The 23001-nt window shown below is 47.0% G+C and overlaps 3 protein-coding genes across 6 annotated transcripts; 2 read left to right on the top strand and 1 right to left on the bottom strand.

Annotated features, from left to right (window-relative positions):
* The first annotated feature begins 1866 nt into the window (after positions 1-1866).
* On the top strand, positions 1867-6015 carry csf3b (colony stimulating factor 3 (granulocyte) b). Its single transcript, XM_052049926.1, has 5 exons — positions 1867-2157; positions 4065-4213; positions 4293-4403; positions 5060-5191; positions 5258-6015. Exons 1-5 carry the CDS (start codon positions 2142-2144, stop codon positions 5459-5461), a joined length of 612 nt encoding a protein of 203 aa, XP_051905886.1. The 5' UTR covers positions 1867-2141; the 3' UTR covers positions 5462-6015.
* A 702-nt stretch (positions 6016-6717) lies between these two features.
* Positions 6718-10158, bottom strand: samd14 (sterile alpha motif domain containing 14). Of its 4 annotated transcripts, none has more exons than XM_052049925.1 (11): positions 10038-10158; positions 9611-9660; positions 9359-9539; positions 9103-9219; positions 8840-9029; positions 8674-8767; positions 8507-8590; positions 8262-8424; positions 7547-7672; positions 7184-7339; positions 6718-7063 (listed from the first exon to the last, which is right to left on the bottom strand). In XM_052049925.1, exons 4-11 carry the CDS (start codon positions 9175-9177, stop codon positions 6923-6925), a joined length of 1029 nt encoding a protein of 342 aa, XP_051905885.1. In that variant the 5' UTR covers positions 9178-9219; positions 9359-9539; positions 9611-9660; positions 10038-10158; the 3' UTR covers positions 6718-6922. The 4 variants fall into 4 exon arrangements, with proteins under 4 accessions (XP_051905885.1, XP_051905882.1, XP_051905883.1 ...); XM_052049922.1 differs by having other exon boundaries at positions 9359-9516; positions 9939-10109; XM_052049923.1 differs by having other exon boundaries at positions 9939-10107.
* An 843-nt stretch (positions 10159-11001) lies between these two features.
* Positions 11002-22944, top strand: arhgap27l (Rho GTPase activating protein 27, like). Its single transcript, XM_052049910.1, has 21 exons — positions 11002-11179; positions 14422-14540; positions 15012-15898; positions 16512-16652; positions 17060-17215; positions 17556-17714; positions 17807-17872; positions 18431-18544; positions 18629-18694; positions 18808-18867; positions 19062-19129; positions 19199-19286; positions 19366-19461; positions 19530-19628; positions 19716-19788; positions 19922-20038; positions 20123-20221; positions 21053-21130; positions 21273-21407; positions 21481-21586; positions 21681-22944. Exons 2-21 carry the CDS (start codon positions 14510-14512, stop codon positions 21856-21858), a joined length of 2817 nt encoding a protein of 938 aa, XP_051905870.1. The 5' UTR covers positions 11002-11179; positions 14422-14509; the 3' UTR covers positions 21859-22944.
* Positions 22945-23001: the final 57 nt, after the last annotated feature.

The raw sequence follows: 23001 nt of genomic DNA, 5'->3' as shown, positions 1-23001 counted from the left end.
CTTCCGTTCATTCATTCATCAGAACCGCTTGATCCTCACTGTGATTGCGAGGGTGGGGCGGGTGCTGGAGCCTATCCCAGCTGTCTTCGGGCAGTAGGCGGGGGACACCCTGAGCCGGTTGCCAGCCAATCGCAGGGCACAGAGAGACGAACAACCTTTCGCACTCACACTCGCACCTAGGGACAATTTAGAGTGTTCAATCAGCCTGCCACGCATGTTTTTGGAATGTGGGAGGAAACCGGAGCACCCGGAGAAAACCCACGCAGGCCCGGGGAGAACATGCAAACTCCACACAGGGAGGCCGGAGCTGGAATTGAACCCGGTACCTCTGCACTGTGAAGCCGACGTCCTAACCACTGGACTACCGGGCCGCGCGGTTTTGAAATACTGTAATATCTATTTCTTGTATTTGTGTGACGTCATAGAGTGGGGGAGTAGCCAGGTTGGGGGAATATTGGCTCCGGTAGTTCGTCTGAGTGTGGAGCGCATGGGCCTGAGTTGTGGCTAACCGCAACTCCTATGAATGTGTGTTATTGCTCTTTTTGTGTACCGGTATGACCAAAAAACCCCAGATTGCATCAGCGACTGCCTGCATCCTTCTTCCCGCATTGAAGGGCATTACAATACGTTACTACTAAAGACATAATTTCTCTGGAATTATCACATCGTCAGCTGTCGGAACTTCCCGATACGTATTGAACAACCCATTGAGGGCTGCAAGTTTTGATGATTCAAAATTATTATGAATCATCAATTGACCTGTTGAATTTTTTTTTGAATGAATGAGTTGGACAAACCTTTTGCAATTTTCATTCCTCTATTCAAAGACTGCGCATGATTGCATATCGACTGGGCAGAAAATGCACACCACAACTCATCACCATTTTCCTGGATCAGTGCAATGCATTATGCCATATATTTGTTTCTCAACTTTTTCCTGTTGTTGCAAAGTTGCAACCCACAATTATAACAAACATGAACAATTAAAAAATATATATTTTGTTCAAAAATAGCCCCCCCCCCCCACCCTCCAAAGCATATAAATGGCATCTGACATTTTTTTTCGACAGCGTTTCAGAGACTTTGACTTGGCCATCTTGGACAGGATGTGTGGTCACACAGATTATGATGAAGAAGAGTGAATCACTGTATTGTGAAACCCAAACTTTTCCTCAGAGTTGGTGTGCCCAAACTTTTTGGATCGAAGATCTACTTTTCGATCAACTGACCTACCGGGATCTACCCTCAGCAGCGCGCGCATTCGCACGCGCACACACACACACACACACACACACACACACGCGCGCGCGCGCACGCCATGAAAGTCATGCGACGCACTTTTACAGCCTGTTAACTATCGTAGCTCACACGTACCGTTTTAAAGTGCTTCCCTGGGCCCTCGGTGAATTGTACATGAAGCAAACTCTGAATGAGAATCATGACGAGAAAAGATAAAGCGCAACAGCTCTGATCACAAGCTGCAATTGCAAACTGCTGAGCGCTAACAACTTTCGGTTTAAGATTTACCTGCTTTATTTTATTTTGTAAATATTTTTGTGGTGAAAATGAGACTGATAAGATGATTAGGGTGGAGTGTACATGAACACAAAAAAATATATTACTAACATGTACAAAGACACACAAAAGGTTGTTAGTTTTTTTTCTCCTCGACACTCCTCGGATCTACTTGGGACCTGTCTTAGATCTACCGGTAGATCAGGATCGACCTAATGGGGCACCCCTGCCTCAGAGCATTCCAAATCTTCCACGATTTCCGAATGCTGAATTGCACGCCGAGCACATTCAAATAAGGAACTTTCGCCTTTCTGCTACAGTACTTCAAGTGCTGCATTCAAATGGAGCGCGCCTTAAAGCCAAAACATTGAGTTCAACTCACGTTCGATTTGCACCCGGAAACAACGCAGACGCGCTCGGTCATCGGAACTGCGGTGACGTCACGGGGAGCTGTCGTCACTTAGGCAGAGTTCCCGTCGGATCCGTGTAATGTGGGTGGAAATTCCCGGCGGAACCGCTTCAATAAAAGCGCCAATGGAAGCTGTAGCCCACTCGTTCTTCGTCGTCGTCTTAATCTTGGTCTTGGTCGTCGGAATCGCTCGAGACCCCAAACCGCCGTGAGCGACATGCACGCGCACGCAGGTGAGTGCAGAACGCAGCGAGGGTGGCCATGCCCTCCCTCCCCGGGGTCACGTGCACGCTCATGCAATTTTGTCCACCCGACCCTCGTTGCTCGTTGAACTTTTCCGAGGCGTGTTGGCACTGTGGGATTAACCGTTGATATTGGACAACCGTTGTCACGTGAAGATAAAGGACGATATAAATACACTTGACTTGACCAGGACTGACGCAGTTTGTATAGTGGTCAAGAGGGGGGAGGCGGCTCCAACTTTTGCCTTCAAAGTTAAAGTTGCGTCACCAACAAGCACCAGAGAGACGTCGCCTCTCCGTCAAACATTCAAGATTCAAGATATATATAAGTGGTTCAGCTTAATGTATGTTATTGTTCTTATTTTATTATTATTTAATAATAATTAAAATAAAATTTTATGACCTGGTTGATTTTAAAATCGCCCCTTTAATGTACAAAGTACACAATAACCTGCTCTGCTCTGACGTTTTTTCGAAATTCGAGAAAGCAGCTATGATTTAAGAGGTACCAACTTATTCAAAAAACTCAAAAACAAGAACAAACATCAAGCAAAGGAGTGTATCTATCAAAGATGCTAATCTGTGGAATCATTTCGAAACGGACCTGAAAATGAATAAATCGCTTACTGAGTTCAAAAACAAATTAAAAAAAAATAGTACAAACAACCTACATCAATCAGAGTTAAAATGATCAATTCCAAACATTCAATATAATGATAAATCAGAACTAAGTTGATAAATAGAGAAAGGTATTGAAATATCCATTATGAATACAAGAGAAAATGGACACAAGAGTGCCAGGGTGTGGATGTATATCATCCCGATACAAACCTAAAGTTGTAAAAATATCACGGTTAAGGGTAAAGTATGAGCTTTAATGAAGACTTCTTTCTTCTTACTTTTTTTTCTTTTCTGATTGATATAAAAATGATTTAGTAGATATAAACACATAAGGACTAGATAAGTTTTTTACTTGTTCCTACTCCCTCGAACATGATAACTGTGTTGAATGAAGACTAATTTCTTTCTTTTTACTATTTTATCTACCTTATTTTCTGTCAAATTATTACTGCATTTGTTTTATGTTCAATAAACAACAACAAACCAATTATTATTATTATTATAGATAATAATAATAATTATTATTATTATATAATATATATATATATATATATATATATATATATATATATATATATATATATATATATATATATATATATATATATATATATATATATAATCTTATAGCTATTAAACTTTTTTTTGTTTATTATCTGTAACTGGTGTTGCCAATGTTTTATTTGTGTGTGTGAGTGTGTGCCTGCGTGAGCGTCCAAATTTTATTCAATACAAAAATAGATGTTGATTCTTGATAACGTTTCCAAGAGTTTGTTTTGCAGTACCCCCCCCTCCCCCCCACGATATAGGTGATATGGTATTGCCCACCCCATAGGCTTTTCAAACGTTTGGATTCAAATCTGATTGAAATGATTTGATGTGGATTCGATTAGAGGAGTTCTTTACACGTGTCAAAGATCTCTTTCACGTAAGCGAAATATGTGCTGTGTCACCTCCTATTTTAGACCGACAACCCGTCTGAAACTTCTTTTTTTTTGGCACAAACATCGTGAATTTGAGATATTAAAGACGCCTACGCACGGTATTTGTTTGCTGATGTTCGAAATTGTGACCAAAATTAAAACTTGTGCGTGGCCCAGCTAAAATGGCATGCGATGGATGGATCGATTCATTCATCACTTTGGCCAGCCTGAAAAGAATCTCTCTCTCATTTGTGGCGAGGATACTGTCCCAGGTGCAAGTTTCATTTTTGTCCACTTGGGGTCGCTGTCCTCAAATTCACCAATCAATTCATTCCATCCTTTTTGCTTCTGCAGTTTTCACGCTTCTGTGCTGTATCCTGTTCCCACGGGTGACCCGTCCGGCACCCACTGCTGGCCCCTCACCAGCCTTGCGAGACGCACTAGAACGCGGCAGCATGCTGGCGGACAAAATCTCCAAAGACGTCCCCACCGCGCTCGCCCAGGTCAGCTCTCGCATCATCTCATCTCGCCTCATCGCTTGCTCTTTCGCTGACGGCGCCCTCTTTCTATTCCCCCATGCAGGCTTCGACGCTTGACTTCCTGCCGCTGACCGGCGACCTGCAGATGATGGCCACCGCCCTCCACATCCCTCCCGCGCCCGTTCTCAAGCCTCTCTCGGCAAACTTCAACGTGGTCAGCAAGCGCGATACTCACACCAATGTCACGTGTCCCAATTTGCTGCCTCTTTGATTTCCAAATGTCTCCCACTGGCCGGTGCGTTCTTTGTGCTGTTTCAAATGTTGCGAATGGCTTGCTGTCTTTGTGTGAGTTCAAACAAGAACCGTGCCTCAATTCTTGCCATTCTTCGCAAATATTCCCATTTGCATAGTACAAAACAAACGCGAATGATCCAGTGCCACTTTTATAATTTTATGTCTATTTAGATTCCTGTTATTGGGTTTCCAAGGGGATCTGGGTTCCAAATAACCCACGATGCCCTTTGCCAAGGATTTTTATTTGGTCAAAAAGGTCTGGCATCTTGAAGAGGGCCATTTCTCATGATAATTGGAGATGTAAGGCAACAAGTGGCATGCGCGACCCATGCACGACACAACAACAGCAAAATGAGCCGATTCGGAAGACTTTTTTTTGCTATTTTGTTGCCGATCGCAAAGAATCGGCAAACCACGTAATTGTCCGTCAACAGGCTCGTTTTAACCCTTGCAATGCATCAACCAGTGGAACGCATTGGGTGCCGAGGCCCTTTAAAAAACATACTCGCATGCGTGCCTTCACAAAAAGAAAAAACGGACGACATTGACCATCTTGCTTGACGATATGTTCTGCAGGACACATGCACGAGTCGCATGGCAGCAGGCGTGCGGATGTTCCAGGGTCTTCTCAGAGTTTTATCAGAGCGCCTTGGCGATCTGGACAGCCTTCAGGCCGACCTGCGAGACTTGCTGGCTCACATTGATAAGGTAACGCCCGTGCTAACGCTAACTGTTGAAATGGACGGCGCGTGCTAACGGACGGGATGTTCGCAGGCCCGTGAGGTGGCCGGGCCCGGCGGCGGCAAGGCCAGCCTGGATGAGGACCCGGATCAATGGGCGGGGCTTGCGGCGCGTCTCCAAGGTGACTACGAGGTGCAGGCGGCCGCTCACCTGACACTCACGCAGCTTAGATCCTTCATGCACGATGTCATCCGAAGCCTCCGAGCCATCGCCGCCCACAGGACGCCGGCACGCTAAAACGCGCCACTCGGCACCAGTCAGCCCCAGTGAGGAATTTGAAGTGTCAAGACACGCTCCAAGCCCGCACCGTGTTCCGCACGCTCGCCTTACTTGACGCAAGGCACTTATTTATTTATCTATTGCTGTACTTTTCATATTTATGACTCGATCGTTTCTATTTATTTGTCATCATTTTATTTATATTTATTTGTATGGAGCCCGGGCGGCCCGGTAGTCCAGTGGTTAGCACGTCGGCTTCACAGTGCAGAGGTACCGGGTTCGATTCCAGCTCCGGCCTCCCTGTGTGGAGTTTGCATGTTCTCCCCGGGCCTGCGTGGGTTTTCTCCGGGTGCTCCGGTTTCCTCCCACATTCCAAAAACATGCGTGGCAGGCTGATTGAACACTCTAAATTGTCCCTAGGTGTGAGTGTGAGCGTGGATGGTTGTCCGTCTCTGTGTGCCCTGTGATTGGCAGGCAACCGATTCAGGGTGTCCCCCGCCTACTGCCCGAAGTCGGCTGGGATAGGCTCCAGCACCCCCCGCGACCCTAGTGAGGATCAAGCGGTACGGAAGATGAATGAATGAATGGATGGAGCCCTGCGATGGGATTCACGCCCTAGCCGTTGTGATGCAACACTTCATCGACTCACTGATACCTCGTCAATGATCGAATGAATTATTTTAATGACTGCCAAATCCTTTCAACACCATGTTGAACTTCAGCATCTCATCTTTAAAAATATTTCCGAGAACATCAAACCCTCATTTATTCTGATATTCATTGTTGCTGTTATTTTAAATCACCAAATACAAATTTGGTGAAGTTGATAAAGAGTTATGTGGTAAAAAAAAAGTTTTGTAATACACTTAAATACAAAATAAAAATTCCATCGAATTATCAATGGAATAAACTCTTTTATAGTGACAGCTGGCTATGATGAGTCACTTGTTGGAGTCTCACTGTATTTTTTTTTTTTTTAAGATTGTACATATCGAAATTGATATGGCAGATTGTTCTCTGTCACGGGATTTTGCGGTGATCGTTTTGCGCATGGACTTGTATTATGAAAGACGTGGGTAGCAGAACGCGTAAGCCAGAAGGAACGAGAAGGAATTCAGAAAATGTGGAATTATATCGCCCTCCAAAAAGATCATCCAGTGCAGCCAACCACAACAATTTCTCTTCCACGTCCAAGTCACCCTTGTTACCTCATTTGTGAAATTCTTCATTTCATGCAAATCACTAGTAACGTAATTAGAGATCGTCACTTCCTGTTCTTTCGTAATAGGGGCCTTTTATTGGAAAGCACGCTCATGACAAGATGCATCTTGCACACAAAACCATTTGCGTCTCTTTTGCATAGGTGGGAGTGAGACACGTGCGCTTTGACCATATTTGGACATCCCATTCGTAGCAAGGCCGCACGCCATCCGACCCCCTTCCGACTGCCATCCACCCCACCCAATCGGGTGGTAGCACTCAATTCCAGCGGTCCTCGCGCTGCTTCCGGCGCTCTTTATCTTTATCCTTGCCCTTCTTGTTCTTGTCAGCCGCCGTCTGCAAGACTTTGATCCGCCTCTTGAGAGCGCCACGGTCGCACGAACTCAGCACGCCGAGACCCTGAAAGAACCAAAACAGTAAAACTACCAAAAATGCAAGTGAACATTTTTTGCTCCTGCACGTGTGTGTGTGTGTGTGTGGCGGGGGCACAGGGGAGGTGAGGGGGGGGGGGGTGCTCACCTTGAGCTTTCCGCCGTCCAACTGGAGCAGCGAGCGTCCGTCCACGTGTCCGGCTCGGAATTCAGGGACGTACTGGTCCATGCTTAGCTCCCGCAGCCACTCGCATACCTGCTGGCTGGTCCACGACGCCACGGCGCACGGCGCCTCGTCGGCCAGCTAACACGCACGCCCAGTCATCATCGGTCAGCGTCATCATTAGCAGCATACATACGCGTGACGTTTGACATTTGACAGGCTTTGCAGAAGCCACTCAAGCTTGTGCAATAGGCTAATTAGTATCCAAATCAACTTGGAAAATGAATTCGAAAGCAAACAGCCATAAGCCAAACGAATAATTGTGTTGTGCGCTCGGGCATGCGCTACCTCGTCAGAAGACTGCGACAGTGTCTGGTAAGGGTGCGAGGAGGACATAGAGGAGGACAACTCCACGTGAGGACACACGGACGAGGACGTCTGAGGAGGAGTAAAGTCCTCGCTCAGGGTTGATTCCTGCAATACACGCGACAAAACGTTTTCTTCCTACTTCCTGTTTGAGGAGACATGTTGTCACCTTCTCTTTGCTTCTGCCCAATCAATTACCTCGGTGTGATGCCGTGTCGCACGTAACACCTTATAGCAGGGGTAGGGAACTTCCAATTCCCCGAGAAACCACATCCTGCATGTTTTAGATCCCTCCCGACTCCAACGCGCCTGATTCAATTGTTCATCATTGTTTCAGGCCTCGACAGAGTGCTTTACCTGTCATATAGCAACTTTGTGCTAACTGCTACAAGCTAACAAAATATATCAGAAGTAGGAAACAAAGACATAAAGGATGTCCCAGCAGGAACTGTGTACCTGAGAACATGAAGTGCTTACTAACAACAGGAAGAACATCCCAGTAACAGGAAGTGCATACTGCGGGACAGGAAATATTTCCTCGTAACAGGAAGTGTGTATGTACCAATGAACAGGAAAGGAATGAACAGGTGTATACGGATCAACAGGAAGTGTTCTGTAGAAACCGCAAGTACAGACCAATGAACTGGAAGGTTTGACAAGCAGCAGGAAGCGTTTACCGGTAACGAGAAGCGTATACCTGTGAGCAAGACTTTGGAGGCGCGTGTTCAGTGGCGGGGTGCATTCGCGGGGATCCGGGTGACGTTCCCGATGAAGAGAACCAGGAAAAGGAGACGAAGGATGTGGACGTTCGCGAAGATGACGATGAACATTCTCTCCCTTGGAAACTGTCGGATGTGTCCCTGGGCGGCACACTGAGGTCAGTGTGTGTGTGTGTGTGTGTGTGTGTGTGTGTGTGCGTGTGTCGGTTGGGATCAAACTCACCTGCCGCCCCCCTCGCTGGCTCGTTTGTCTCTTTTGTCTAGTTTATCCTTCTTCACTCGAAGGTACGAGCGCCTGAGGGTCACACTGATCACATGACAAAAGCCTCAGTGACATCACAACAATAAGGGGCGGGGCCTACTCAGCACAAACACGGCCGCAGCGCTCACCCCAAATCCTGGAAGCGTCTTTTGGTTTTCTGGTCCATCAGTACGGGAAGAGGGTCGGCAGGACTCGACTCTCGACTGGACTCGGACACCAGAACTGATGTGCGCACACACACACACACACACACACAAAGTCATATTTGGCGTGTGTGTGCATTTGTGTGCGTACCTTCGCTGTCCGGCCTCCTGCTCCTTCGAGTGTAAACGGGCGAGGCGTCAGAGGAGGCAGGGCAGGACTTGGAAAGTAAGCCCGCAGACGTGGCCAAAGCCTCTTGAGTCGTGTCATTTGTTAGTTGGTGATAGCGTGCCCGTGGAGCCACAGCCAATGACAAGCCGGCATCATCCGGCAAGCGACGCACCTGAGAAATATCAAGTCGGTCATGGACGGTTTCTTTTTCACACATTTTGAATGCTGACATGTGAGTGACCCACCAGTGATGTGTCAAAGGTGAAGGGGGAGCTACGTGGCGACAGCAGCAAATCGGGGGAAGGAGAAGAGCCTCGCATTGTCACTTGGAGAGGAGAGTGGACAGAGAACGTTGCATTGTCCTGCCATCACACACACACACACACACACACACACACACACACACACACACACACACACACACACACACACGCAATGGTCAGGTGAGGTGGTATCATGTCACATGGTCCCCTTGACACAGGTGCATGTGGGGGTAAGCACCTGTTTCCTGTCCAAACTATCATCGCCGTTGTCATCGTTGGAGCTGACGCTGTCCTGGCAACGGGAGCGAGAGGGGCGGTGCCTCCGGCTCAGCTGCGCCCGCCCCTTCTGAATGCTGTTGTCCAGCAGCTCTGTCTCGGGAATCACCGAATTCAGCTCTGACACAAGCACACACCAACACCTGATGACGTCATGTCACATGACATGGCCAAAAGTTGACTTTAGCATCAGAGGTCAGTACTTGTTACATACCAAACACGCTGTCGCTGTCATCCAGGCCGGTGGACATGACTCAGCGTGTTCTGAAAACACACACACAGACACATATAGAAGGGAGGTAGAGTCAAGACAAGATGACTCAGCTGTTTAGGATGTAGGCTGGAGGAGGGAGTGGTCGAGATAGGCAGTTAGAGGCACATAAAGAAGGTGAACGAGAGACATAGTGAAAGAATGAGAGAGAAACAGAGAAATTGAGAATAAGGGAGAGAAAGAGAGCGAGGCCAACTGCCCCCCAGACGACACGACAGGAAGCCCTGACGTCATCACATGTTCAACAGCCCAAGCACGCACGCAAACACACCTGATTGCCTGGTGCTCCAGTGCTGTCATGCAGAGATAGAGGAGCAGCAGCAAGACGACGATGATAAAAGTGATGATGAGGAGGCGGGCGGACCCTCACGTCATGACACTTCGGCGCTGGACGCAGTCTGCCGATCTGGAGGCGGGAAAAGTGCTGCCTCATGTACGCAGCATCAGCACCAGCGCGGTCACGAACGTGCGGGCACGAGCACCGTCTGACTGACTCGCGCACGCGTGCGCACAAATCAGGAGCGTACCATTTTTGAAGGAGGGAGTCTGGTGGAGGTCCGTAATGAATGGCAACTATTGCAAATGCGAAATGCCATGTCGATGCTGAATTGAAATCTTCAAGAATGAAATGTTATTTGTTTTATCTTGTGCAGTCTGTTTGTTTTTATTTAATTGACTTCATTTATGATGATGATGATGATTATTATTACTATTATTATTATTATTATTGAACTTTATTTTCTTGCGTTACTGTGTTTTGATAGGCAGCGATGACGTCAGGTGAGGACAACCAGGTGCCGCTGCTGCAAGAGCAACTTTCCGCCGTCAGATGGAGCCATGGGAGCGTCAACATCGGAGCAGTGAGCAGAGAGCGCGCATTTCAGTTTTTTTTAAATTGAGGACTTGGTTACCATTGTTTTGTTGATGGGTAAGTACCATATACATTGCGCCAATTTTAGAACTAGTAAACCCTCCTCGGGATTATTGACTGACTGTTTTTCTTATGCCCTAAGAAAATAAGTGGAAAATAAGTGCAGACATTGCTAAATATCTATTGTTTTGATTTTTATCCTTTAGATCCTGTGTGTTCTTTTTAATGGAAATGGCGATTTTTTTACTGATAAATCCCCTTTGTTTATTGCTTTATTTGTTTTATAGACCTATTTTAGTTTACATACTGTTACCAAATGTGTATTATTGTCTGCGAGTGTTTGTATTTCCAATGTTCCAAAAGTTAATAAAAAGTGCTCATTTCCGGGTAGGCGGGACGATATCGATGTGGGGGCGGGGCGAGTGGGGCAAACCGAAGCGAGCAGGTCTTGATGGTGGGCGGGGCCAAAAACAGAGGAACCTGTTCTATGATTTTTTCACACACACACACACACACACGCACGTACACACACGCACACAAACGCGCACGCACACGCACAAACACACGTACTTCACAAGTACACAACAAGTACACGAAGACCCACCGTCATGGCTGTTGTTGTGCTTCTCCTTGGACTCGAGGTAACGCTAAACTTCTTTTACTACACTTGCATACATGTACACAAACACATACGCGCACACAGCACGGAACTAGTTGTGCATTCGCGTATTTTGTCGAGCTCTAGTGTGTCGTACTCGTCGTGGGGTTGTGTTTGTAGTTTCGTTTCTGTGCAAAGTAATTGGGCAAAGAAAGGAAGGAAGGAAGGAAGAGCGCATTAAGTGGCGTGTGTGTTGCGTTAGCTTGTTAGCGTTGTGCTCCTACGCGCGCGCGTGTGCGCGTGCGGCTGGAATGTGCGGTGTGGTTGGGTGTGTTTGCTTGCCTGCACGCCACCCCACAAAGAAAGAAGCAAGTACAAGTACTCAACCTTTTTCTCCTTTCATGCTTTGAACTCGCTTTCAAGTACAAAGAGCAGTATTTCTACCTTTTCTTTCTGTAGTACTATTACGTTACTTTTAGTTATATTCTCGTTGTATCACGGTGTTCGTAGTTGTATTATATCGCATTAGCCTTATAGTTGTAATAGTACTTACAGTAGAATTTAACTACTAGTGTGCAAGTCATGTATCTTAAAGTAATATATAATTGCTTTATAGGACTTTATACTAATGATAATAAACTAATGTTAGTCCTAGAGCTGTCAGAGTATTGGTAGTGTCATTGTATTAGTGATTACTCATAGTCGTATTGTTTAATTGTTGTATCATAGTGTTAGGAGTAGTTGTAGTATCATTGTGGCCACAATAGCAATATTTTTGGGAGAATCGCAGTACTATTAGTAGTAGGATAAAAGCAGTGTCATAATTAGTAATCTAATACCACAGCAGTTGTTTTCAGTGTCATCAGAGCACTAGGAGTATCTTGTTGCAATGATAGCAGCAGTCGTACAAACCCATTTCCAATAAAGTTGGGGCCTTGTGTAAAATGTTCATGACACCAGTATACACTAATTTGCCAATCCTTTTCAACCTATATTCAATTGATTAAATAACAAAGACAATATATTTAATATTGTAACTGATATACAGTATGTTAATATTATTATTATTAAGATAACCTTTATTTGTCCTGCAATGGGGAAATTACAATCAGAATTCAGAAGGGAAATTATTATTATGTTGCATATATTCACCCGTTTTGAATTTGATGCCTGCGACATGTTTCATCAAACTTGGGACATTTACCTCTGTGTTACATCACTCTTCCTTTTAACAACACTCAATAAGCATTTGGAAATTGGGGACACTTATTGTTGAAGCTTCGCAGGTGGAATTCTTTCCCATTCTTGCTTCATGTACAGCTTCAGTTGCTCACCCATCCCAGGTGTCATTTGTCACATTTTGCACTTCATATTGTGTCATATATCTCTTCAATGGGCGACAGGTCTGGACTGCTGGCATGTCAGTCTAGTACTCACTCTTTTGTGTTGTAACATGCAGAATGTGGCTTAGAATTGTATTGCTGAAAAAAGCAGGGACGTCCCTGAAAAACAAGTTGCTTGGATGGCAACATAATTTGCTCCAAAACCTGTGTGTGCCCTTCAGCATTAATGGTGCCTTCACAGATATGCACATTACCCATGGCCATGGACTCTAACACACCTTCATCCCATCCCAGATGTTCACTTTTGAACGGTGCGCTGAGAGCAATCTGAATGGTCCTTTTTCTCTTTGGCAGGAGGATACGACATCCATGATTTCCCAAAACATTTTGAAATCTGCGCTTGTACGATCCCAGCACACTTTTTCACTTTGTATCAGTGAGCTCGGGCCCAGAGAAGCCGGCGGCGTTTCGCCTCTGTAGATGTAGCGACAAACTGTTCTAATTGAAAGTGGTTTTCTGAATTGTTACTGAGCAAACGTGGTGACATTCTTCGCCCAATGATGCCAATTGTTCATGCAGTGCCACCTGAGGAATCAAAGATCACGGGCGTTCAATGTTTGTTTTTGGTCCCAAGAAACACACACACACACACACACAAAAAAAAAGCTCAAGTGATGGGGCATATGTGAAAAAAATGTTCTGTTCACCCGAACCTCACGGAAGGATGCCAAGGTTGCCTAATATTCATATTGCAAGTTGTTGTTTTGTAGCACAATGCTAACTTACTTGCGGTTGCTGGCTTCTCCTCCATAGATCAAAGTTTTCTCTCTTTGCCTCTTCAGGCCACTGCACACCGCAAAATGCGGCTGAATGTAACATTGCGATGCAAGTCAACTTTACTCCAAAACTCTCCTTGTAAAATTGAGTTATAAAGTTGCTATCACTCGGGAACGATGTGAATGGTTGTCTCCAGATGTGTTCTGCGACTGAGTGGCGACCAGTCCATCCCATAAAGCAGATATTATGTAAAAAAATGTAAATTTCCCCAGTGTGGGACGAATAAAGGATATATTATCTTATCTTAGAACAGCATGACTTGTACAGCATAGTCAAGGGACGAAACTCCTTCATCTGACTTTGAAGCAGTCTTACTATAGTTGTGTGACCAGGAAACACAGTGTGTGTGTGTGTGTGGGCGCGCATCGTGTGACCATCGACAAGTGTGTCAGTCACTTTGCCATGTCAAACAAGTCACAAGACTTTGAACCCGGAGCTCTCTGCACTAACTTACTAAGTCACATATAAAACATTCACACTGTACGTGCATGTGTGTATGCATGCGGGCACGTGTTTGTGATGTCACCGAAGGGTGGTGACCGATGGGTGGGGCTTTGGGCGAACAGGAAGCAGACACTTCCCTCTGTCAACAAAACAAGGCCGAGCTGCACCTCCTACTATTGTTCTGTGTGTGTGTGTGTGTGTGTGTGTGCCTGCTTGCTTGCGTGTTGTGTGTGCGCACGAAACAATATGATCTTTATTTGGCGACAGAAGTGACGTCATACATGGAATAGCCTATGTGTTGACTTGCGTGGTGACTGGCGTTAATATGTTCACCGGTGTGTGTCTTGACTGGTCTGTGCGTGTGTGTTGACTATAATGTTTGTTGTGTGTATGTTAACGTGTGTGTGTGTGTGTGTTGATTGTTGTTTTAGTGTGTATCGACCGGTATGTGTGTGTGTTACTTGTTCTTGATTGACTGGTGTGTGTGCGTGTTGCCACCTTTGTGTGTTTATACCATGGTGAGTTTGTGAGTGTGAATGAGTGTAGGTTAGGACATGTCATGACAGGGTGGACACGAGCGCTTCCAACATTCCACCGACAACCATTTTGTGTGCGCGGTGCCCCATTTCAGATGATATTTGTACTTCCTGTTGTCTCTTAGATTGCGGATGGTTACGCTTAACCTTTCACCCCTCACCCGTGGCGCGGCCGCCTGTCCGTCAAGCTGAGGGGGCGAGTCTGCTATCACCATGGCAACCACGCCCGCCTTGCTGGGGAAAGGTTAGTCTGCTTCACTTTTTCACCGGATTTGAGTTCGTTTTAGCATTAGCCAGCAGCCATTTTTTTTTTTTTTTTTTAGCACTCTGTGATGAGATGAGATTGCGTTTAGGAAGCCAGTGGGTCTCAAACTTTTTGACACCCAGCACCAACCCTAACAGTTATTGAAAGGGCCCCTCAACTGACCAACAGTAAAATACAGGAGCGGAGTAAGCCCCCCCAATTTTTTTTTCCATTTTGACAAGAAAAAGGATGAAATGCTGCATTGGTTGGTTTGGTGAATTCTTTTGGTTGGCAAATGAGCACTATGTAAGCGGGCGCATACCCTTGGAGATGCCCACTTATCAGAGATACATGGACCTGGCGGAGGCATCCGTCCTCCGCAAATGTCACAAATGACTTGAATTTTTTTGACAGTGAAGTCGAAGAATTCGGGTCTGTGATTTTGAGCCCCGTCTTGTGGTTTTGTTGAAGGTGTGGGTCTGGTATTGGTGGAGTTCCAGTACGAGTACAAGGGTCGCGATGGCTCCATCATCTCCATCAAGCCCAACGAGCGCTACGTCCTGCTGGCCAAGACCAACGCCCACTGGTGGCAGGTGCGGCGCGACCACACCTCCAAACCCTTCTACATCCCGGCGAAGTATGTCAAGGAGCTCCCACCCGACGCGCCATCACCTCTGGACTTTGCCCACCCGCCACCTCCTGAGGCAACCCCGGTCCCCACTCCGGTAGTGACCCCGGTCCCCGTGTCGGTACCCGTTCCCAAGGTTCTGGAGGAGCCCGGCGGGACCAGAAGCAAACTCGGCGACGAAGTGCCCATCCGGCTCAAACCGGACATGTCCGGTGGCTACCGTAAGACAGAGAATCGCATGTCCACATTTGGCGTCCCGCTGGACTTCCTGGACCTGCCGCCGCCCCTCGCCACAGTGCCGCGCCACTCTGGCGCCCCCTTGGGTCCTGACTGTGCCGACAAAACCGACGGCGTAACGGTGAAAACACTGCCCGAGGAGCATAGAAACATTGGTTTCATCCCGGCTGACCCACCTGCCGCCCGACCCCACACACTGCCCATCCCCGTAGACACGCCTACCATACCCGACGTGCAGGCCCTCAAAGAGTCCGAGGGTGGACCCTCGCAGGAAGACAGAGAGGAGGCGGTGGCCGGGAGGCAAGAAATGGAACAGGAAGAGGAAGAGGAAACCATCGAGGCCACGGAGGACAGTGAACAGGACAGCGACGACCCAGAGGAGATTGAGGAGCACAAAGAGGAAAAAGAGTCCAACCACATCTATGAGTCCATCCAGGATCTGCACCTGGACGCTCTGATTGGAGAGTTGAACCCGGCTCCGCCTCCCAATCAGGTAACGGCCCCACCGCCTACCATGTGCAATCTGCGACATTCCGCAACTTTTCACGATTCGCTCACCGTGTACAAGCAGTTTGGCTGTCATCACAAATGTCCATTGTGGGTGCGCAACGATTCCTCGACGAATCAACAATTAATCGATGATCAAATGAATCGACAGCTGCCTTGATAATTGATTCATAATTAGGGACGTATGGGTGTCGACATTCCAGGCGCTGTCACGTGATCTTTTACAACAAAAAATGACGTTCAATCAGCATGGTGATGCGTGCGCACTTGAGCTTAGGAAAGGAGAAGTTTTGTCAGCAATGTTTGAGAGAATTTGTCTTGTGGGAGCCAAGCAGGAACTATGTTGACCAGAGGGTAGTAGCTTCATTTTGACAAGCCATCTGGGGGGCATCTATAGGCCATTATGTTGATGTCGATGGGATGTCACCACTGTGGCTAGCGAGGCATGATGAGGAATTTGATGGCTGCTTCTTGTCTTATTGTCGCCACGGTGACGCCTTTTGGCTAACACGGGAAACCCGAGAAAGAAGCCTGAAATATTCATTCATCCGTGTGTGTGTGTGTGTCTGTGTGTGCGTGTGTGTTTGTCCTGACATCAGCAGACCTGTGATCCCGCCTCCGAGCCATCGCAGCTACCTGACCCCGCCCCTTCCACCACAGGGCCCACCCTCTCCTCTTCAAGCACCTCCTCTGAAATAATAAGCCTCTCCCCACTCAGCCCCACTCAACAAGGATGGCAGGTCAGTGTGTGCAGATTTTGGATCCTGAAAAGAATTGTCTGACTTTTATTTTGAAAATGATGCTTTTATTTTCATGGAAGCAATATAAAGCAGGAAGTGTTGGGGCCTCATCTGATACTTGCACAAACAGGAATTGAGGCAACCGAGGAAAAAAAAAAAAACAAAAGATCGCTTTTAAGTTGATGTCAAAATTTTATATGAAAAGCGACTCTTGCATCACTCTCTCGCTCAGACGAAGCCCATACATCTGATTGAGGACAGTATGCAGGCATTTAAAATATGAATGTTAACGTTTGAGATCACGAATCATCCTGATGTGAATGTTTTTTTGGGTGGAGAGCTGGAAAATGCCCATATAAAGAGTAACAGGAAGTAGGTTATTTTATTGTGAAGGGGCTCTGTTGCAGATGCACACGGACAAGGAGAGTGGGAGGGTGTTTTACTTCCACCCACTGACTCGACAGAGCACCTGGTCGCACCCACGCTCGCCCTCGCCGCAACCGTCGTCCCCCCCGGTCTCGTCACTCGTCCCATCCGCGTCGTCACCGACACCCTCGCCACAGGTAACAAAACAAAAGACGCTTTAACTTCGCACATTATTCTCAAAACATATATTTCACATTTTTGTGAGTACCGTTTGAACATTAAAATCTAGGAAAATGAAAGCAACCTTTCTTAAATTATGACTCGGTTAAATGTGCTGCAAATGAAAGTGAAATATAACCTGTACCTGAATTCAAGTTTCGAAACAAACCGATTTTACAGATAAAAATATTCTCCTCAACAGTAAAATAAAAATAATAATCATGAATTAGAAATTATTTCACATAGCACGAGAGGGAGCCAGAATACCACAAGTGAGAATATTTTAGTCAAATGCTGAAGGGCTATCCATCCCTCCAGTCTGGCTGCGAGATTTGGGAACAGCTGATGGATCAAAACTCCGGGAGGCTCTACTACTACAACCCAGTGTCTGGTGCCACCTCCTGGAACGCGCCAATGCCGGCGCCCCACGCTGCCCCCACGATGACCGATGAACCCACCAAGCCCGTCGACGGCCCGGTACCAGATCATTGGCGCACTTTGATGCTCACGGGTTATATTACTTACTCTTGATTGTTTGCTTGTGCTGTGTGTGTTGACCGAACCTGCAGCCTCCACTGCCAGAAGAAGATTATCCCGTTGACGCGCAGCCCGACAATGACACCGTCTTCATGATGGTACCTTCCTCCATAACACACATGCATGCACGCTGGTAGACATACACAGTCGCAACAATTTGTAGTAAACCATCTCAAAAATCCCAACGTGGTGATTGGGGAATATTTTAGTCAATATTTCAGCCCTAGCGTTAAGCACAAAATACATCCGTTCATCATTAAACTCATTCAGTACCAGCCAATTCTAAACTAAGTCTGAAAAGACGTCTAAAAACGTCTTTGGGAGCGAATGAGTTAAATAGACTTAATATCAATGACACACATGCAAAAACAATGCATACAACTAAACGGTACCGTCGCCTTTTCTCTGCAGAGATCATTTAATGCTACCACGTCCATGCTAATCATTAGCCTGTGTCTGTGGTCTTTCTCATTGTACGTTAGGGTTAAGTGAGCAGTCGCTATGTGTTTGAAATAGACAACTTGTAATAGTTTTTGGTGAAAAACTTGAATCGCTCGCATCTCAAACTGGCACACAAATCTCTGCAATCGGGGTTTTGCAAATATCGCAGTCCCGTCCCTATGACAACCCGCACCATGTTGTATGACGTTTCCCAGCATGCCCGGCAGCACATCATTCCCAGAGCGCACCTGGAGCGCCAGGATGGTCTCCGGATGGCAAACGGCAAGCCCGATCAGCGCGTGGCATGGCGACACAGCGTGGCCGAGGACGTAAGTTGCGGCTGGCGCCCATCGGCTTGTTGCCGCGTGTGACGTGACTCGCGGCGGGCTGACAAACTTGCTTGTGTTCCCCAGACGTTTGCTTCGCGACACTGGAGGAACCTCGCCGACATCAGCAGAGACTCGCCGGACACCACGCAGGTACACACACACACACACACACACACATAAGCACACTGAAACACACACCGACCAACACACGCACGCAGACATACACACCCACCCGCGTGCTGATAATGTCATTGTGTGTCAAGCTCTGTGATAGGTTGAGCTTGAGGAGGAATCTGTCCGATCGGAGCTCAGACTCCCAGCAGGTACACGCAGATCCTGCCCTTTGATTGGCCACCGGCAGCTGTTGTATTCTTGCACTTCCAATTGTTTGCGGTTGCTGTGGGAACACGCTTGGACAGGCTCAACTAACCCGGGTTTCGGGCGCCTCCTGGTGACGGTCGGCCATATCGAGGCATTGGATGACAGCGATGATGTGACTTTCTGTCTATGCCTGTAGGGACACCTGCTGGAGAAGGCTGGTATCGTCAACAAGACCAAAGTAGTCGATAACGGCAAGAAGATCCGGTGAGGCTTTTTCTTGTTGTTTTCTCCTCGTTTTTGTCATTGTTGTCATCACAATTGTCGTGCTGACAGGAAGAACTGGAGTCAATCTTGGACTGTCCTGCATGGCGGCATCCTAACTTTCCACCGGGACCCCAAGTCTGCGCCCAGCAGTAACATGGTGGCTGACTTTTCACCTTGGCCTCCAAAAGTACTCCTGCCACGCTCACGTCTTGTCTCGTCTTGTCACTCATTCTTAGGGCTCCCAGATTGTTCCGGAATACACGGTGGAACTGAGAGGAGCTTCGGTGTGCTGGGCACCCAAGGAAAAGTCGTCTAAGAAGAATGTCCTGGAGGTCAGTCTCGAGACTGCAGTTGCGCATCATTGATGTTCCGGCTTTTGTTGATATGCTTGTGTGTGTAGCTGAGGACTCGTCAAGGTTGCGAGTATCTGATGCAGTACGACACAGAGAGTATCATTGCTGATTGGCTGAAAGTTGTACAGGACACCATCAGACAGCTAGTAAGGCAAACACGCTCTCTCTGCGTGTGCAAACACACACATACAAACACACACACACAGTCGTAAATGTGGAGGCGTGTCTTTCAGGATCACGAGCACACGTCGGACGATGATGACGATGGGGCCTCGGACAAAGAGAACAAAGACAGGAAGCGGGCAAGTAAGTGATTTCATCCGAAGACATGCCCCCCTCGTTGCCTCGGGTCGGAGCGGCCGCCGCCGCCTTCTTGTGATTACTTTCTGTGCGCGTGTTTCAACTTTGTGTCACTGAAGATGTTGTCGTGCCTTGGCAGGCAACAGAAGTTTGTCGGGCGCCGACGCGGAGCAGACGCGAGTTCGCACAAAACTGCGACGCTTCCTCCAGAGGAGGCCCACGTTGCAGAGCGTCAAGGAGAAGGGGTACATACGAGGTGAGCGATGCCAGGCACGGTGGCCACGCGTGGCTAAGGCACGCGCGATGTGACGCGGCGGCGTGTCGCTGTCCTTCTGTTCAGACAACGTGTTCGGCTGCCATCTGGACACCCTCTGTCACAGGGAAAACACAACCATTCCAAAATTTGTGGAGAAGTGCATCAAAGCTGTGGAGAGGAGAGGTAGCACACACACACATACACGCACACCTTATCACAGCTGTGGGCAAACTACGGCCCGCGGGCCAGATCCGGCCCGTTTGTCTTTTGAATCCGGCCCGCCGAAGATTGGTGCGCAATTAAGGTTTGATTGCATTGATTTCGTTTGGACTTGTAATGACATGTATTTCAACACCAGATGTCACAGTTAATTCAAGTTGCAGAGCACACGGAGGAAGGGGGAGACGAAGAAAGAGGGAGAGAGTAATGACCATGAAAGGGAAAGTGATATGTATCTGATTATAAACGAAGCGGGTAACAAAGTACAAAACATTCAGGAGACTCCTGGAGTCGGAAAGACTCAAATCTACGAGACTTTGAAAAACAAGGAAGCGATTCTTACTCAGTCCGATTCTGGCAATTTCCATGCTCAGAGTGAATTGCTTGTGGCTCGAGCAAATGAACATTTTAGAATGGTTTGATTGTTATCATGTTAAAAACTTTCCGCAAACTGGACAACTAATGAGAGTCGGAGAGCAGTCAAATGTGTCGAACGTGAACAACAGGGGGCTCAGTACACATCCTTGAGGAGAACCGGTGCTGAGTGTGATGGTGGAGGCAAATGTTATATTATTTCTGGCATACAAAGACATTGTGATATCTTCTTTATTTTCTATTTCTAACTTTTGGCCCGGCCCTCCACAATATTTTCTGCTTCTCATTTGGCCACTCCGGAAAAATAATTGCCCACCCCTGCCTTATCAAGTCAGCACTTGTTTTTGAGATGATTCCCGTTCCAGAGATGTTGATGCAGTTTGTGAGTGAGCGCGTCCGTGCATACGTGTGTGTGTTCAGGTCTTGATGTGGACGGCATCTACCGTGTAAGCGGCAACTTGGCCGTCATCCAGAAGCTGCGACACAAAGCCGATCACGGTATCCAACACCGTCATTCGCTCGTTTTCCAATCCCCGCATTTGCGTTTTCTTGCTGGATAGTGGACCTTGATCCCAGCTGATGCTGATGACGAAGTGGAGTGGCTGGACGTGATTGTGGTTTTTCCCCCGCTTGTTTTCAGAGGAGCATCTGGATGTGGACGACGGTCAGTGGGAGGACATCCACGTGCTGACGGGAGCCCTCAAGCTGTTCCTGCGCGAGCTTCCCGAGCCGCTCTTCCCCTTCAGCTTCTTCGACAAGTTCATCGCCGCCATCCGTCAGTCCCGCATCAGCACGCGGTTGTCCAAATGCGCCACTCTTCCCTGAGGCATCCGTGTTTTGTCCTGCAGAAATCCCCGACTATAGCCTGCGCGTGTCCTACATGAAGGACCTGGTGCGCTCGCTGCCGCTTCCCAATCACGACACGATGGAGCTGCTCTTCAGGCACCTGCTCAGGCACGTGTTCCCATCCGGCACCGCCTTCCAATCCCACGCCGTCTCCCCCAACTTGAAGGCTTTCCTAACTTTTGACTCTCCACTCCGCACACAGAGTGGTGGAGCACAAAGACGCCAACCGAATGTCAGTCCAGAGCATGGCCATCGTCTTCGGGCCCACGCTGTTGCGCCCGCAGACCGAGTCGGCCAACATGACCATCCACATGGTCTTCCAGAGCCAGATTGTGGAGCTCATGCTCAACGAGTTCCACACCGTCTTTGTGCAGAGGTAGCACCACTGCGCACGTGCAACCTTCCGCAACTTGGATCTGAGACGTGCATTCCAAAAGAGACGCGGGTCCTTCCACAAGATAGAGCAACATCAATGCCAGCAGGGTGCTTTGGACACAAGCTTATTTGCTGCCACACGAGTAAAAAAAAGTTTTTGAAAGACTTTAGCGTCCCATTATAACGTTATAATAACATGATAAATTTCACCTTCACCAAAGTTTGACTTCTCCAGGAAACATAGTAATGCCCTTTACTTCATATAACTGACAGAATCCTATGAATCTGTTAAAAAATTGTCATCTTTTGAAAAACATTGCCTTATTATTATTATTGTCATTATTTTTTAACAGTGTTTTATAAGAGCATTGATCAGTTATGTTGCTGGTAGCTTTGAGTTGTAAGACACAAAAGTGACCCGAGCCATGAACTGCTTCGGTTTTTGAGGATGAATGTGGATGTTAATCTTGCCACATTTTAGCATGAAATTTACCTCACTAAAATTGATCCCGTTGAAACGTAAAATTGATTTTTTTTTCTTGGTGTGGGAGCAATACGCTTGCGTCGCTTTGTGCTGCAGCTAGGAAGAGCACAACTTGGAGGAGTCGCCGCTTCCTTCCACACCTTCCTCTGACATGCCCAGAAAGAGGAAATGGAAGGAAGATATGAAAGACAAATCATGACATCATTGTTTATGTGAGATGTTCACATGATGTCAGACAATAAGATCAATAGCAATAATCTGATGAACAGATTTGATTTTGTTTGATGATATTCAGATCATGTCCAGTGCGAGACTCTCAAGATCCAGTTGAAAAGTTAACATTTGACTAAAAGAAGAAAAAAGCTCAAATATTCATACTTAAACGCAAGTTCCAATTATCAAACAGAAAATGTAGGTTGATCATGTTTCAAATTATTTCAGTTGCTGGAGCAGTACCTTTTTTTTTTTGGACACCATGAAATATGTTGTGCATGTTTGCGGACTGTAACACGATAAAGAAAATATCTGTCTATTTTTATTGTTTTCAAAGATACACAGAAATATATTCGAGGATCGTAAATTAAAGGATTCATGGCATTCTTCGAAAGACACGTTTATCTGACGTACATCTTGACGTATTCCTTGCGTAAAGGAGACTTTTTGC

This window comes from Hippocampus zosterae, chromosome 17, assembly GCF_025434085.1.
Source record: "Hippocampus zosterae strain Florida chromosome 17, ASM2543408v3, whole genome shotgun sequence".
Lineage (NCBI taxonomy): Eukaryota > Metazoa > Chordata > Actinopteri > Syngnathiformes > Syngnathidae > Hippocampus > Hippocampus zosterae.
This window is presented reverse-complemented; position numbering and strand designations above follow the sequence as displayed.

Coding starts and splice junctions, on each gene's coding strand:
- csf3b (XM_052049926.1), top strand. Junction 4,214..4,292: donor TCCCCACCGCGCTCGCCCAG/GTCAGCTCTCGC, acceptor TCCCCCATGCAG/GCTTCGACGCTTGACTTCCT. Junction 5,192..5,257: donor TGCTGGCTCACATTGATAAG/GTAACGCCCGTG, acceptor GGATGTTCGCAG/GCCCGTGAGGTGGCCGGGCC.
- samd14 (XM_052049922.1), bottom strand. CDS start 9,647: ATGTCCACCGGCCTGGATGACAGCGACAGCGTGTTTG. Junction 9,517..9,610: donor TGACAGCGACAGCGTGTTTG/GTATGTAACAAG, acceptor TGCTTGTGTCAG/AGCTGAATTCGGTGATTCCC. Junction 7,064..7,183: donor TGGACGGCGGAAAGCTCAAG/GTGAGCACCCCC, acceptor TGGTTCTTTCAG/GGTCTCGGCGTGCTGAGTTC.
- arhgap27l (XM_052049910.1), top strand. CDS start 14,510: ATGGCAACCACGCCCGCCTTGCTGGGGAAAG. Junction 19,462..19,529: donor CTAAGAAGAATGTCCTGGAG/GTCAGTCTCGAG, acceptor TTGTGTGTGTAG/CTGAGGACTCGTCAAGGTTG. Junction 21,587..21,680: donor CTCTTCAGGCACCTGCTCAG/GCACGTGTTCCC, acceptor CTCCGCACACAG/AGTGGTGGAGCACAAAGACG.